This window comes from Tasmannia lanceolata, unplaced genomic scaffold (assembly GCF_043159265.1).
Source record: "Tasmannia lanceolata isolate RefF3 unplaced genomic scaffold, GAP_Taslan_0.1 ptg000003l, whole genome shotgun sequence".
Classification (NCBI taxonomy): Eukaryota; Viridiplantae; Streptophyta; class Magnoliopsida; order Canellales; family Winteraceae; genus Tasmannia; species Tasmannia lanceolata.
The window spans coordinates 27493842-27510472 of record NW_027518680.1 but is presented as its reverse complement, the minus strand read 5'-3'; the positions used below and the strand labels follow the sequence as shown (position 1 = coordinate 27510472).

Sequence of the window (16631 nt, the reverse complement as noted above, 5' to 3'; positions counted from 1 at the left end):
ACCATATCAAGGGTTTCCAATGTATTATTGTTGGATGTTTTATATAGTTTCTAAAATAAAAAACTTCCTATTTTATCAATCTTCTTCCTTCATCAACTAAATCTAGGATTCAATATCATCTCATCCTCATCTCAAAACTTGGCTAAAAGCTCTTTCACACCATCTCTAGGTTTTTCATTGTCTAAAAGATGGATGTTTTATAAAGTTTCTAAAATAAGAAACTTTTTTTTTTCAATCTCCATACTTGATCAACTAAATCTTAGATTAAATACCATCTAATCCTAATGTCAAAACAGGGCTATAAGCTCGTTGACAGCCAATCTAGGGTTTCCTATGTCTAAAAGATGGATGTTTTATAAAGTTTCTAAAATTAGAAACTTTCTTTCTTTACAATATTCGTCCTTCATAAACAAAATCTAAGATTAAATACCATCTCATCCTCTTCCCAAAACTTAGCTAAAAGCCACTTCACACCTTCTCTAGGGTTTACTAAGTTTAAAAGATTTTTGTTTCATAAAGTTTCTAAAGTAAGAAACTTTTTTTTTTCAATCTGCATCCTACATCAACTAAATCTAAGATTCAATATCATCTAATCCTCATATAAAAACATTGCTAAAAGCTCATTGACATCATCTCTAGGGTTTCCTATGTCTAAACGATGGATGTTTTCTTTTTTAACAATCTCCACCCTTTATTAACGAAATCTAATATTCATTACCATCTCATCCTCATTTCAAAACTTGGCTAAAAGCTCATTGGCACCATCTCTAAGGTTTCTTAAGTCTAAAAGATTGATGTTTTGTAAAGTTTCTAAAATAAGAAACTTTCTATTTTCAATCTTCATTCTTAATCAACTAAATCAAAGATTCAATACCACCTAATCCTCATTTCAAAACTTGGCTAAAAGCTCATTGACACCATCTTTAGGGTCTCCTACGTCTAAAAGTTGGATGTTTTATAAAGTTTTTAAAAGTAGAAACTTTCTATTTTTTCAATCTTCATCCTTGATCAACTAAAACGAAGATTCAATACCATCTAATCCTCATCTCAAAACCTGGCTTGAAGCTCTCAAAACATGGCTAAAAGCTTCTTAACACCATCTATAGTGTTTGCTATGTCTAATCGATAGACGTTTTATAAAGTTTCTAAAATCAGAAACTTTCTATTTTTTCAATCTCTGAAATCCCAGTTGGGCAACCAAGAGGGGGGTGAATTGGTTGGGTATTAAAATTTCTACTCTTTTAATATTTCTTTTCAAAAGATTACTAACACTTGTTAATTACTCTTTGGTTAGTAAAGGTTAGCAAAAATAAAAGTAGAGGAATGAACAACCACAAAGCAAATAAGAAAAGGGGAAGAGTAATAGAAGAGATACCACACTAAGATTTATAGTGGTTCGGTCTTATAACTCCAAGACCTACTCCACTCTTCCCAAGTTTGTGTCCTTGAGGGAATCCACTAAAAGTATGATTCTTGGTACAACAAAGAAGGCTCCGCGTCTTCAACACTTGCCCACGAAGATGGCTCCGCGTCTCCGAGCACTCGCCAATTTCAAGGGGTTTAATATTGGTGCCCTTTCCACCTTTACAATGATTTTCAAATTACAATATGTGAATGCCTTCACTTAAGGCTAATACATCACTTCAATACAAGAAATCTTCTCCAAATGATTTGCAAGTGAGCTTGATGAGAACTTCTCCAATGATGTTGAAGGCAAGTGAGCTTGTGAGATCTTCAAAGATGTTGAAGGCAAGTGAGCTTGAGTGATTCTTCTTCAACTAGATTGCAAGTGAGCTAAAGGAAATCTTCTTCAAATGAGATTGCAAGATTTTGGACAAAGAAGAAGAACTTTTTGTAAAGATTGCTTAAAAACTTAAATCACACTTAGGGTTCTTTTCTCAAGCTTGCAAAAGTCATAGAATGATGAAAATAAACTCATATATATAGCCCCTTAGAAGATATACGTTGGAGGACATATTGGGCATTTTTGGGTTTTGAAAAATCAAAAAAAGAACCAGCCGCAACTCCCAACGGTCATATTTTCCCGACGCCAGACGTCTGTCCAGACGTCTGGTTGCTTCCAGGGATTAACCAGATGATCGGGCAGACCTCTGCGCAAGGTCTAGTTTGCAAGTTCACTTATCAGATGAATGAGTTTTTCTCTGAATTTTTATACACATATGTATTGATATTAGGGAAGATTATGTACCAAAATTTAGCTCATTTGAAAACCGTTTGGGTCCCTTTTTGATCCACCAGATGATCGGACCAGACTTCTGCCGCAAGGTCTGGTCTGCAAGTTTGGCTAGTAAATCAATGAGTTTTCTTTCCAAATTTTGTACATATCAAAGTAGGTATGAGATAAAGGTGTTGCCAAAATTTCAGCTCAATCGGAAAACACTTGGGTCCCTTCGTGTTAGAAAAGCAAATGGTCTTAATTATGGTTTTCAAAGGATGTTTGGATTTTTGCGTTAAAAAATACTTTGGAAACACTTTGAAAATACTTGCAATCTTGTTTTAAAGATGGTCTCCATTTGACCTATTTTTGAATAGTCCTCTTGAGTCCGGTGTTTGAATGAGCATGCTTATCCTTCCTTGTACATGCTTGTTCTTTGGTCTTTAATTTGACTTAGCTCTTAATGACTCCATCTTGATGTTGATTGCTCTTCTCTAAGGTTCAACTTGATTTGTCTTTGTCCTTCTTGGTTGACGGATCTTCACTATGCCTTTGATCACTATGTTCTACCTTGTTGTCGATCTTGGTAATCTAAGTTTCCTGTATGAGCTTATCATGGTAGAATCATTAGTACCAACCTACTTCGATCAATGTGGGTTTGTTGTCATCAAAACAAATGAGTAGGGCCACACATGGGAACCCTTGGGCTAACATTCTCCCCCTTTTTGATGATGACAAACTCATATTGATCGGAGGCAAGGAGCTTCCCTAAATGGAATGATAAAAGCATAATATGCTCCCCCTCAATTGTGGATCCATTTTACTTGTCATTTCAAAGTTATATGATTGCAATTTTAAGATTAGCATTAAGGTATATGACATAACATTTGTAAGCAAGTATAAGCACAAACTCCCCTTGAATCATATGAGTGTAAGCTCCCCCTCAAATTATGCTATCAATAATGAGGTAGCACATAAATTGGGTAGCATGTTATTGTTTTTCTCCCCCTTTTGGCATCACCAAAAAGGGAAATCTTAATATACATTTAGATATAAAAGTAACACACATATGACATAGTCATGGTTTAGATGGCGGCAAGTGGCCGAATGAGTTAGGTGTATTAATTTAGGGTGAAGGTACGACCTCCCTCTTAGGATCTAAAAGGGCTAATGGCACCAATTGATTGGCTTTTAAAATTTAGGGTTACCATCTTGACCATGAAGCCATTTACCAAACAAGGGTGATAATAGATAGGTAGATAGAGATAGACAAATAAACCAACATACATGAAAATCCACCACAAACCAAGCAACATCCATACAAAGTAAGCAACAAAATCCATGGGAATCCAGCAAGTCATAGCTTGATTGTTTTTTTTTTTTTTAATTAAACATCACAATCCATGTATCATTGAGGGATAGAAGATAGATCATATTAAACAGCCAAATAATTCAGTCATTTCATGTAACCCTTTGAGTACAGGAACCATATAGCAAAAGGACACAATCATAACAAAAGTCACATGGGTGAGGTCTATAGACCAATACATCAATATCCTACTCAAGCTCTACCCATGGCCATACAAAAAACAGATGAGCACACAAACGACCCTAGTGACAAGGAGAAAGGAAACGAGTCCTAAACAAAGAGTCAAAGCAAACTAATCCTAAGTAGATGCAAAAGGAACTTTTAAGTCAGAATCAAGGTAGAGCTACTCGGCAGGTGGAGAAGCATCTCTCCATCCCATACGGCGCTCAAAATGATCGAATCGGCTGTCAATATGCTGCGGGAAGGCCATAAGATCTCTGTATGTGACAGGGCGATCCAGAGGATCCATCTGAGGAGCAGGAGGCTCCTCATCTCCATCTGCTGCAGCCGCTTCGCCTTCATCATTGTCTTCCTCCTCTTCTTCAGCTGCTTATTCTTCTTCGTCTTCTTCGTCTTCTGCCTCTTTGTCCTCTTCTTCCTCTTCTTCGTCTTCAAGACGAGGATGATCCTGCACCACTCTCTCCATCCGATCAGGGTCCATTCTCATTTTTCTGATAGTAGTCTTGTCAATTTGCTTGGCCGATTTCTCTTTCAAGTCTCCTACTACTGAGATAGCAAAGTGAGTCAGGATTTTTGTGATAACCATGCCATAGGGTAAAGATCCAGTCCTCAGAGGAGCAGCCTTTAAGTGGTTGAAAATGATGTAGCCCAGATTCAGAGCAGTACCAGTTATCAGGCAATATATCACAAAAGCATCTAAGGGCCTCACCTCATTCTTCGAACCACCTCTAGGCAGAATCGTGTTCACAATGATATTATGCAAAACCCTTGCCTTGGGCATCAAATCATGGGCCTGAATTGTCCCGCCAGGGATGTAACGTCTACAGATTGTCCGATACACATCGTTGCGTGTGGGCCCACGCTCCTCAATCTCATCAGTACGCCAGAAATAGATCATAGGGCCAGTCGCTGGAACTCCTAAGATCTCACAAAATGTGGTGAACGTAAGGTTAATCGACGTAGATTTCACAGCGGATTTCAGTTGCCATTTATCTACTGAATCATCTAATTGCGCGTAGAAGACTTTGCACAGAGTAGGGTAGATGGGTTCATTGATTTGAAGAAAGGGAGACCACTCCAAGGTATCAAAGCATGATCGAATACGATAAGCAGTAAGAGCCTCAAAATTCACATATCTACCAGATACTACCTTTCTTGGAGCCATTTTCTCAAAGATTGCTAGAGCTCGCCGATTCTGAATGCCAAAATTCGCGGATGATTGTCCAGATCGTGACCGGGTTGGCCGTCGAGAACGAGAGCCACGTTCTTCTTCAACGTCGTCGAACCGCATGTTGGATGGCATGTTAGGGTTTCGAGTGGGTCGAGGATTTCGAGACATTGTTCAAGGATTTTCAAGGAAAATCAAGGAAGGATGGAGGAAACCACAAGAGGGTGAAGGAAATCTATGGTTTAATGATCAACTCAACAAAACCCCACAAAATCTAATGGATTTGGAGTTAAATCCACGGATTTTTAGCCAGAAGAGAAGAAAACCAAGAAAAGAGCAAGGAAATGAGGAGGTTTCAAGAGTTTTGACAAGTTTCCCCCCAAACTTTGAAGTTTGAAACAAAAAAATAAGGAGAAGCAAAGATATGAAGGTGGAGAGATGATAGTTTAGGCAAGAGAGAGGTGTGTTAGGGTTTAGAAGTAGAGAAAATTAGTTTTTGAGGTGAATCCTACAAGAATGGAATGGGGTTTTAGGCAAGGAGTAGATGACTAGGGTTGAGAGGAAAAGAGAGTGAAAGAGATGAGAAGATAAAGCCCTACACAGAGGTTAAATGCACGTCCTAAAAACAAAATACCCAAAAAAAAAAACGCATCCCCTTTTTTTTTTTAAATCTGTTCGAGTCCAGACGTCTGCCCAGACGTCTGGATGAGTCCATCAACTCATAAGTAGGAATTTGAGTGGGGTTGATTTTTTTGGTATTTTTCCTTACTCATATTGCTTAAAACACACTATATTTTTTGTTTGGATATTGATTTTGAGTTAGTTTGAAAATTTTAAAAAATGTGTGTTTTTGAAAACCTTTTTAAGTGTTGAAAGTCAAGTGAAATTGCATGAAATGAGATTGACACCATGATGAGTGAGTTTGCTGAGTTTGATGATGTTCGCAACTCACAAATAATCTTTTTTGACATGTTGGGATAATAAGATTAGATCCAAGTAACAAAATTCTCATTTTGGGTGCATGGATGGATTTTCGAGTGTTTTTTACCAAAAGTGAGATTTTTGGGAATCCATTGAGTTGGATATGTCACAATCATTTCATAGGTTTCATGGGCTCACAAATATCATATAACATTAAGTCATAACAAACAAACAAGACAAATGCAGGCAAATTTGATCTCAAAGCCCCCCTCCTTTTCTTTTTTTTTTTACAACTACTTAGTCAATTCTTTCACTTGATCTCCACTCCAAATGTTCAAGGCACTTCTTATATCACACATCCTCTCTTCACTTAGAGGTTTTGTGAAGATATCGGCAAGTTGGACTTCAGTGTTGATGTATTCCAAGCATATATCCCCCTTAAGTGCATGATCTCTAATGAAATGGTGCCTTATTTCAATGTGTTTTGTTCTTGATTGTTGTATAGGATTTTTTGTTAAGTTGATAGCACTAGTATTATCACATAAGATGGGAATATTATGCAATTTAATGCCATAGTCCATCAATGTGTTCTTCATCCAAAGGACTTGAGCACAACAAGCCCCTGCAGCCACATATTCAGCTTCAGTTGTGGAGGTGGCTACGGAGTTTTATTTCTTACTAAACCATGAGACAAGAGATTTTCCAAGAAACTGGCAAGTCCCACTAGTGCTCTTTCTATCAATCCTACACCCAGCAAAGTCGGCATCCGAAAACCCAGTGAGGTTGAATTCACTAGTCCTTTCATACCACAAGCCAAGACTTTGGGTGCCTTTAAGATATTTGAAGATTCTTTTTACTGCAGATAGGTGAGACTCCTTTGGAGCAGACTGAAACCTTGCACATAAACAGACACTAAACATAATGTCTGGCCTACTGGCAGTCAAGTAGAGGAGACTACCTATCATACCCCTATACATCTTCTCATCCACAACTTTTCCAAATTCATCCTTATCTAGTTTACATGTGACACTCATGGGTGTTCTCATGATCTTGCAATTATTCATTCCAAATTTTTTGATAAGTTCTTTCGTGTATTTTTCTTGATGTACAAATATGCCATTCTTAAGTTGTTTAATTTGCAAGCCAAGAAAGTAGTTTAGTTCACCCATCATGCTCATTTCAAATTCATTTTTCATTAAGTTTGCAAACTCATCACACAAAGATTCATTTGAAGATCCAAATATAGTATCATCCACATAGATTTGCACAATTAAAATGTCTTCATTTTTTCTTTTAATAAATAATGTTTTATCTACTTTACCCATTTCAAATCCTTTCTCAACAAGGAATGTACTTAGCCTCTCATACCAAGCCCTAGGGGCTTGCTTTAAACCATATAATGCCTTATCTAGCTTGAATACATGGTATGGATGCTTGTAGTCTTCAAAGCCAGGGGGCTGCTCAACATACACTTCCTCATTTATGTAGCCATTTAAGAAAGCACTTTTGACATCCATTTGAAATAGTTTGAATCCTTTATGACTTGCATATGCCAAGAGCATCCTAATGGCTTCTAATCGGGCCACAGGAGCAAAATTTTCTTCATAATCAATGCCCTCCTCCTGATTGTACCCTTGGGCTACTAGTCTAGCTTTATTTCTAGTGATAGTTCCGTGTTCATCAAGTTTGTTTCTATAGACCCATCTTGTTCCTATGACAGGGTGATCACTAGGTCTAGGCACTAATTTCCAAACTTTATTTCTCTCAAATTGGTCAAGCTCTTCTTGCATTGCCATCATCCAAAATTCATCCTTTTCAGCTTCATTGATGGACTTTGGTTCAATCTCAGATAAGAATGCCACATTAGCACTAATATTTCTATAGTATGATCTTGTTCTAACAGGTTGTGAGGCATCTCCTAAGATTTGAGTTTCAGGGTGATTGGCTAAGATTCTCTTTTCCTTAGGTAGGTCCACAATTTGTTCTTCCTCTTCCCTTGATTCATTATCTATGACTTGTTCTCTAGGAGGATTAGAGGATATTTCTACTTGATTTATAATAGGCTCATCTTCATGCAACATCTCTATTTGGGATGGCTCTCTTTCATCAAATGTTACATGGACGGACTCCTCAACAATCAAGGTCCTTCTATTAAATACTCTATATGCTTTACTATGTGTTGAGTATCCTACAAATATCCCCTCATATGTCTTAGGGTCAAATTTATGCAAATTATCCTTGATATTAAGAATGAAACATTTACAACCAAACACTCTAAGGTAATCAAGATTGGGTTTTCTACCTTTCCACATTTCATAGGGAGTCTTTTTAGTTGAGGGCCTCAAATAGACTTTATTCATAATATGACATGCAGTGTTTACGGCTTCGGCCCAAAAATATCTAGGGATGTTACTTTCATTTAACATTGTTCTAGCCATTTCTTGAATAGTTCTATTTCTTCTTTCGGCTACTCCATTTTGTTGAGGTGTTCTGGGTGCAGAAAAGTTATGATAGATTCCATTCTTAGCACAGTATTGTTCAAAATGACAATTCTCAAATTCAGTGCCATGATCACTTCTAATTTGTGCAATTGCAATACCTAGTTCATTTTGTATTCTATTGGCTAATTTAAAAAACATATCAAAAGATTCATCTTTATGAGCAAGAAATAACACCCAAGTATATCTAGTGAAATCATCTATAATCACATATACATATCTTCTTCCACCAAGGCTACTAGTTTTCATTGGTCCGAAGAGATCCATATGTAATAGCTCAAGTGGATAAGAAGTGGAGACAATGTTCTTAGGTGTGAAAGATGTTTTGATTTGTTTACCCATTTGACATGCTTTACAAATGTGATCTTTGACATATTTGATTTTGGGTAAACCAATCACGGCATCTCTAGATGATATTTTAGAAATTAGTTCCATGCTAGCATGACCTAATCTTCTATGCCATAGCCATGAGTTTTCACCAATGGCGGAAAGACATTTTACATTTTGAGCTTTTAGGTCATCTAAGCTTATGGTGTACACATTTCCATTCCTATTTCCTTTAAATTGGATTTCACCATTCAATTTATTCTCAATTATGCATGTATCATGTTCAAATATAACTCTATGTCCACTATCACATAGTTGACTAATGCTAATCAAGTTATGTGACAAACCATCAACAAGTAAAACATCATGGATAGGGGATTTAGAGTTACCTATGATTCCTTGACCTATGACTTTCCCTTTCTTATCATCTCCAAAGGTAACTAATCCACCATCCTTGATAGAGAGAGACTCAAAATGAGATAAGTTTCCGGTCATATGTCTTGAGCATCCACTATCAAGGTACCACTTGTCTTGCTTGGTTTGGCTCCTCAAGCAGACCTCATTGTCATTTGTAGAGGCCATGAAACACACATTGCAACTTTCTCCTTCCGGTTCATCTTCGGATTCTTCACTCATCTCACGTTCATTCCATGTTGCCGCCATTCCTTTCTTCTTTTCTCTTCTCTTGAAGTTCTCATTTTGTGGAGGCACTTTGTTGAGTGGGCAATCTGGCCTCAAGTGTCCAACCTTCTTGCATTTAAAGCATCTCGGTTGTCCTTCATTTTCTTCTTTCTTTTTGAAGGGTCGAGGAGCTTTTCTCACATTCTTGTTTCTCTTCAAGAATTTGTTGAACTTTCTAGTCATCAAGGCGATCTCCTCATTATCTCCTTCACTTTCTTCTTCGGTACCTGAGTCAACATTCAAAGCAAGTCCTTTTCCCTTTTTGTTTTCGCTTTGGTTCTCATTTGTTTTAAATATCATCTCATGTGTAGTGAGTGATCCTATCAATTCTTCTAGACTTAGTATTGATAAATCTTTAGATTCCGTTATAGCCGTTGATTTTGCTTCCCAAGTCTTTTTAGGTAGTGACCTAAGGACTCTTGCTACTAGTTCTTTGTTTGAAAATTATTTTCCAAGTCCTTTTAGCCCATTTGTCAAGTTTGAAAACCTAGTATACATTTCCGTTATAGTCTCATTAGGTTGCATTTCAAAGAGTTCATATTCCCTAAACATGTAGTTTAATTTTGATTCTTTTACTTGATTTGTTCCCTCATGTGTTATCTCTAGAAGATCCCATATTTCCTTAGCCGTTTGAAGGTTTGTTACCCTATTAAATTCCTCCGGTGACAAAGCACAAATCAGGGCATTCATAGCCTTAGCATTTACGTTTGAAGCTTGTTGTTCACCTTCGGTCCATTCTTCTAGATCTTTGGTAGGTTCTACATATCCACTTTGAACACTCTTCCAAATTTGAAAATCTTGTTGTAAAAATACTTTCATTCTAGCTTTCCAGTATCCATAGTTAGTTCCATTGAAATAGGGTGGTCTAGTGGTTGATTGTCCTTCTTGTTGTTGAGGGAAGGTTGCCATAATTAGTGATCTTTTACTCTAACCGGTTAAGGCAATCCTAGAGTTCTAGCTCTGATACCAAATGAAATCCCAATTGGGCAACCAAGAGGGGGGTGAATTGGTTGGGTATTAAAATTTCTACTCTTTTAATATTTCTTTTCAAAAGATTACTAACACTTGTTAATTACTCTTTGGTTAATAAAGGTTAGCAAAAATAAAAGTAGAGGAATGAACAACCACAAAGCAAATAAGAAAAGGGGAAGAGTAATAGAAGAGATACCACACTAAGATTTATAGTGGTTCGGTCTTATAACTCCAAGACCTACTCCACTCTTCCCAAGTTTGTGTCCTTGAGGGAATCCACTAAAAGTATGATTCTTGGTACAACAAAGAAGGCTCCGCGTCTTCAACACTTGCCCACGAAGATGGCTCCGCGTCTCCGAGCACTCGCCAATTTCAAGGGGTTTAATATTGGTGCCCTTTCCACCCTTACAATGATTTTCAAATTACAATATGTGAATGCCTTCACTTAAGGCTAATACATCACTTCAATACAAGAAATCTTCTCCAAATGATTTGCAAGTGAGCTTGATGAGAACTTCTCCAATGATGGGATTGCAAGTGAGCTTGGGAGATCTTCAAAGATGTTGAAGGCAAGTGAGCTTGAGTGATTCTTCTTCAACTAGATTGCAAGTGAGCTAAAGGAAATCTTCTTCAAATGATATTGCAAGATTTTGGACAAAGAAGAAGAACTTTTTGTAAAGATTGCTTGAAAACTTAAATCACACTTAGGGTTCTTTTCTCAAGCTTGCAAAAGTCATAGACTGATGAAAATAAACTCATATATATAGCCCCTTAGAAGATATAACCGTTGGAGGACATATTGGGCATTTTTGGGTTTTGAAAAATCAAAAAAAGAACCAGCTGCAACTCCCAACGGTCATATTTTCCCGACGCTAGACGTCTGCCCAGACGTCTAGTTGCTTCCAGGGATTAACCAGATGATCGGGCAGACCTCTGCCGCAAGGTCTGGTTTGCAAGTTCACTTATCAGATGAATGAGTTTTTCTCTGAATTTTTGTACACATATGTATTGATATTAGGGAAGATTATGTACCAAAATTTAGCTCATTTGAAAACCGTTTGGGTCCCTTTTTGATCCACCAGATGATCGGACCAGACTTCTGCCGCAAGGTCTGGTCTGCAAGTTTGGCTAGTAAATCAATGAGTTTTCTTCCCAAATTTTGTACATATCAAAGTAGGTATGAGATAAAGGTGTTGCCAAAATTTCAGCTCAATCGGAAAACATTTGGGTCCCTTCGTGATAGAAAAGCAAATGGTCTTAATTATGGTTTTCAAAGGATGTTTGGATATTTGCGTTAAAAAATACTTTGGAAACACTTTGAAAATACTTGCAATCTTGTTTTAAAGATGGTCTCCATTTGACCTATTTTTGAATAGTCCTCTTGAGTCTGGTGGTTGAATGAGCATGCTTATCCTTCCTTGTACATGCTTGTTCTTTGGTCTTTAATTTGACTTAGCTCTTAATGACTCCATCTTGATGTTGATTGCTCTTCTCTAAGGTTCAACTTGATTTGTCTTTGTCCTCCTTGGTTGATGGATCTTCACTATGCCTTTGATCACTATGTTCTACCTTGTTGTTTGTTGTCGATCTTGGTAATCTAAGTTTCCTGTATGAGCTTATCATGGTAGAATCATTAGTACCAACCTACTTCGATCAATGTGGGTTTGTTGTCATCAAAACAATGAGTAGGGCCACACATGGGAACCCTTGGGCTAACAATCTCTATCCTTGATCAACTAAATCTAAGATTCATTACCTTCTCATCCTTATCCCAAAACATTGCTAAAAGCTCCTTAACACCATTTCTAGGGTTTACTATATCTAAAGAATTGATGTTTTATAAATTTTCTAAAGTATGAAACTGTTAATTTTACCAATCTCCACCCTTTTTCAACTAAATCTAAGATTCAACACAATCTCATCATCTTCTCAAAACTTGGCTAAAAGCTCGGTAACACCATCTCTAGGATCTCCTATGTCTAAAAGTGGATATTTTTTAAAGTTTCTAAAATAAGAAACTTTCAATTTTTTCATTCTCCATCCTTGATCAACTAAATCCATGATTCAATACCATCTCATCTTCATCTCAAAACTTAGCTAAAAGTTCCTTAACACCATATATGGGGAATCCTATGTCTTAAAGATGAATGTTATATAAAGTTTCTAAAATAAGAAACTTTCTAATTTTTCAATCTCCATCCTTCATCACCTAACTCTAAGATTCAATACCCTCTTATTCTCATCCCAAAACATGGCTTAAAGCTCGTTAACATCATCAATAGGGTTTGTTATTTCTAAAAGATGGATGTTTTACAAAGTTTCTAAAATAAGAAATTTTCTATTTTTTCATTCTCCATCCATAATCAAATCAATCTAAGATTCAATATCATCTCATCCTCATCCCAAAACACGGCTAAAAGCTTATTGACACCGTCTCTAGGTTCTCATATGCCTAAAAGATGTTTTATAAAGTTTCTAAAATAAGAAATTTTCATTTTTTCAATCACCATCCTTTATCAAGTAAATCTAAGATTTAATATTATCTCATTCTCATCCCAAAACTTAGCTTAAATCTAGTTGACATCATCTCTAAAGTGTCCTATGTCTAAAAGATTGATGTTTTCTAAAGTTTCTATAATAAGAAACTTTCTATTTTTTCAATATTCATCCGTTGTCAACCAAGTCTAAGATTCAATACCATCTCATTCTCATCTCAAAACTTGGCTCAAAGCTCCTTTCACACCATCTCTAGGGTTTCATATGTCTAAAAGATGGATGTTTTACAAAGTTTCTAAAATAAGAAACTTTCTATTTTTCCAATCTCCTTCATCAGCTAAATCAAAGATTCAAAAATACCATCTCATCATCATCCCAAAACATTGCTCAAAGCTCCTTGGCGCCGTCTGTAAAGTCTCTTACGTCTAAAAGATGGATGTTTTTTAAAGTTCCTAAAATAACAAACTTTCGATTTTTTTCAATCTCCATCCTGCATGAACTAAATCTATGATTCAAAACCACCTCATCTTCATCTCAAAAGTTGGCTAAAAGCTCCTTGACACCATCTATAAGGTTTCCTATGTTTAAGATATGGACGTTTTATAAAGTTTCAAAAATCAGAAACTTTCTTTTTTTTCAATCTCCATATTAGATTTAGTTGATGAAGGATGGAGATTGAAAAAACAGAAAGTTTCTTATTTTAGAAACTTTGTAAAACATCAATCTTTTAGACTTAGTAAAGCCCAAAGAAGGTGTGAAGGAGCTTTTAGCTAAGTTTTGATATGAGGATGAGATGATATTGAACCATAGATTTAGTTGATAAATGATGGAGAATGAAAAAATAGATAGTTTCTTATTTTAGAAACTTTATCAAACATCCATCTTTCAAATATAGGAAACTCTAGAGATGGTGCTAAGGAGCTTTTAGCTAAGTTCTCATCGTCATCTCAAATCTTGGCTAAAAGTTTCTTCACACCATCTCAAGGGTTTGCTATATCTATGAGATGGATGTTTCATAAAGTTTATAAAATAAGAAACTTTTATTTTTCAATATCCATCCTCATCAACTAAATCTAAGTTTTAATGTCATCTCATCATCATCTCAAAACTTGGCTAAAAGCTCCTTGACGCCATCCCTACGGTTTCCTATGTATAAAAGATTGTTATTTTGTAAAGTTTCTAAAATAATAAAGTTTTTATTTTTTCGATCTCCATCCTTCATTAACTAAATCTAAGATTCAATATCATCTCATCCTCATCTCAAAACTTAGATAAAAGCTCCTTGACACTATTTCAAGGGTTTCCGATGTATAAAAGTTGGATGTTTTATATTGTTTCTAAAATAAAAAAACTTCCTATTTTATCAATCTTTTTCCTTCATCAACTAAATTTAGGATTCAATATCATCCGATCCTCATCTCAAAACTTGGCTAAAAGCTCTTTCACACCATCTCTAGGTTTTCCAATGCCTAAAAGATGGATGTTTTATATAAAGTTTTTAAAATAAGAAACTTTCTATTTTTTCAATCTTCATACTTGATCAACTAAATCTAAGATTAAATACCATATAATCCTCATATCAAAACAGGGCTAAAAGCTCGTTGACAGCAGATCTAGGGTTTCCTATCTCTAAAAGATAGATGTTTTATAAAGTTTCTAAAATCAGAACCTTTCTTTTTTAACAGTCTCAACCCTTTATTAACGAAAACTAAGATTCATTACTATCTCATCCTCATTTAAAAACTTGGCTAAAAGCTCATTGGCACCATCTCTAAGGTTTCTTATGTCTAAAATATTTTTTTATCTCTAAGCTTTTAGCTCATTGGCACCAGCTAAAAGCTCATTGGCACCATCAAACTTGGCTAAAAGCTCTTTGTTTTGTAAAGTTTCTAAAAAAGAAACTTTCTATTTTTTAATCTCCATCCTTAATCAACTAAATCAAAGATTTAATACCACCTAATCCTCATTTCAAAACATGGCTAAAAGCTCATTGACACCATCTCTATGGTCTCCTGTGTCTAAAAGTTTGATGTTTTACAAAGTTTTTAAAATTAGAAACTTTATATATTTTCAATCTTCATCCTGGATCAACTAAAACGAAGATTCAATACCATCTAATCCTCATCTCAAAACATGGCTTAAAGCTCTCAAAACGTGGCTAAAAGCTCCTTAACACCATCTATAGGGGTTGCTATGTCAAAAAGATGGATACTTTATAAAGTTTCTAAACTCAGAAACTTTCAGTTTTTTCAATCTCTATCCTTGATCAACTAAATCTAAGATTCATTACCATCACAACCTCATCCCAAAACTTGGCAAAAAGGTCCTTGACACCATTTCTAAGGTTTACCATATCTAAAAGATTGATGTTTAATAAATTTTCTAAAATATGAAACTTTTAATTTTGTCAATCTCCACCCTTCTTCAACTAAATCTAATATTCGATACCATTCCATCATCTTCTCAAAACTTGGCTAAAAGCTCTATGACACCATCTCTAGGATCTCCAATGTCCAAAAGATGGATATTTTTTAAAGTTTCTAAAATATGAAACTTTCAATTTTTTTAATCTCCATCCTGGATCAACTAAATCTAAGATTTAATACCATCTCATCTTCATCTGAAAACTTGGCTAAAAGCTCCGTAACACCATATATGGGGATTCCTATGTCTAAAAGATGAATGTTTTATAAAGTTTCTAAAATAAGAAACTTTCTAATTTTTCAATCTCCACCCTTCATCAACTAAATCTAAGATTCAATACCCTCTTATTCTCTTCCCAAAACATGGCTTAAAGCTCGTTGGCATCATCACTAGGGTTTCTTATTTCTAAAAGATAGATGTTTTACAAAGTTTCTAAAACAAGAAACGTTCTATTTTTTCAATCTCCATCCATAATCAATTAAATCTTAGATTCAATATCATCTCACCGTCATCCCAAAATAGGGCTAAAAGCTCATTCACACCGTCTCTAGGTTCTCCTATGTCTAAAAGAAGGATGTTTTATAAAGTGTCTAAAATAAAAAACTTCCTATTTTTTCAATTTCCATCTCTCATCAACTAAATCTAAGATTTAATAGCCTCTCATTTTCATCCCAAAACTTAGTTAAATGCTCGTTGACATCATCTCTAGGGTTTCTTATGTCTAAAAGATTGAAGTTTTATAAATTTCTAAAATAAGAAACCTTCTTTTTTTCAATTATCATCATTTGTCAACTAAATCTAAGATTTAATACCTTCTCACCCTCATCTCAAAACTGGGCTAAAAGCTCCTTGACACCATCTCTAGGGTTTCCTATGTCTAAAAGATGGATGCTTTATAAAGTTTCTAAAATAATAAACTTTCTGTTTTTTCAATCTCCATCCTTGTTCAAATAAATCTAAGATTCAATACCATCTAATCCTCATCTCAAAACTTGGCTAAAAGCTCCTTGACACCATTTATGAGGTTTCCTATGTCTAAAAGATTGATATTTAATTAAGTTTCTAAAATAAGAAACTTTCTATTTTACAATATCCATCCTTGATCAACAAAATCTAAGATTAAATACCATATAAGCCTCATCTTAAACTCTGGCTAAAAGCTTGTTGACACCATCTATTGGGTTTCCTATGTCTAAAAGGTGGATGTTTTTTAATGTTTACAAAATAAGAAACTTTCTATATTTTAATATCTATCCTTCACCAACTAAATCTACGATTCAATACAACCCCATCCTTAGCCCAGAAGTTGGCTAAAAGCACCTTGACACCATCTTTAGGGTTTCTTACGTCTAAAAGATTGACGTTTTATAAAGTTTCTAACATACGAAACTTTCTATTTTTTTCAATCTCCATACTTAA

The 16631-nt window shown here is 35.4% G+C and overlaps 1 protein-coding gene across 1 annotated transcript; it reads right to left on the bottom strand.

The window, feature by feature from the left end:
• Positions 1 to 9764: 9764 nt before the first annotated feature.
• On the bottom strand, positions 9765 to 10229 carry LOC143869055 (uncharacterized). The gene has a single exon (XM_077376236.1). The coding sequence runs from the start codon at positions 10227 to 10229 to the stop codon at positions 9765 to 9767; it is 465 nt and encodes a 154-aa protein (XP_077232351.1).
• Positions 10230 to 16631: the final 6402 nt, after the last annotated feature.

Bases quoted from the DNA above. Each gene is read 5' to 3' on its own strand.
- LOC143869055 (XM_077376236.1), bottom strand. From the start codon at position 10,229: ATGGCAACCTTCCCTCAACAACAAGAAGGACAATCAACCACTAGACCA.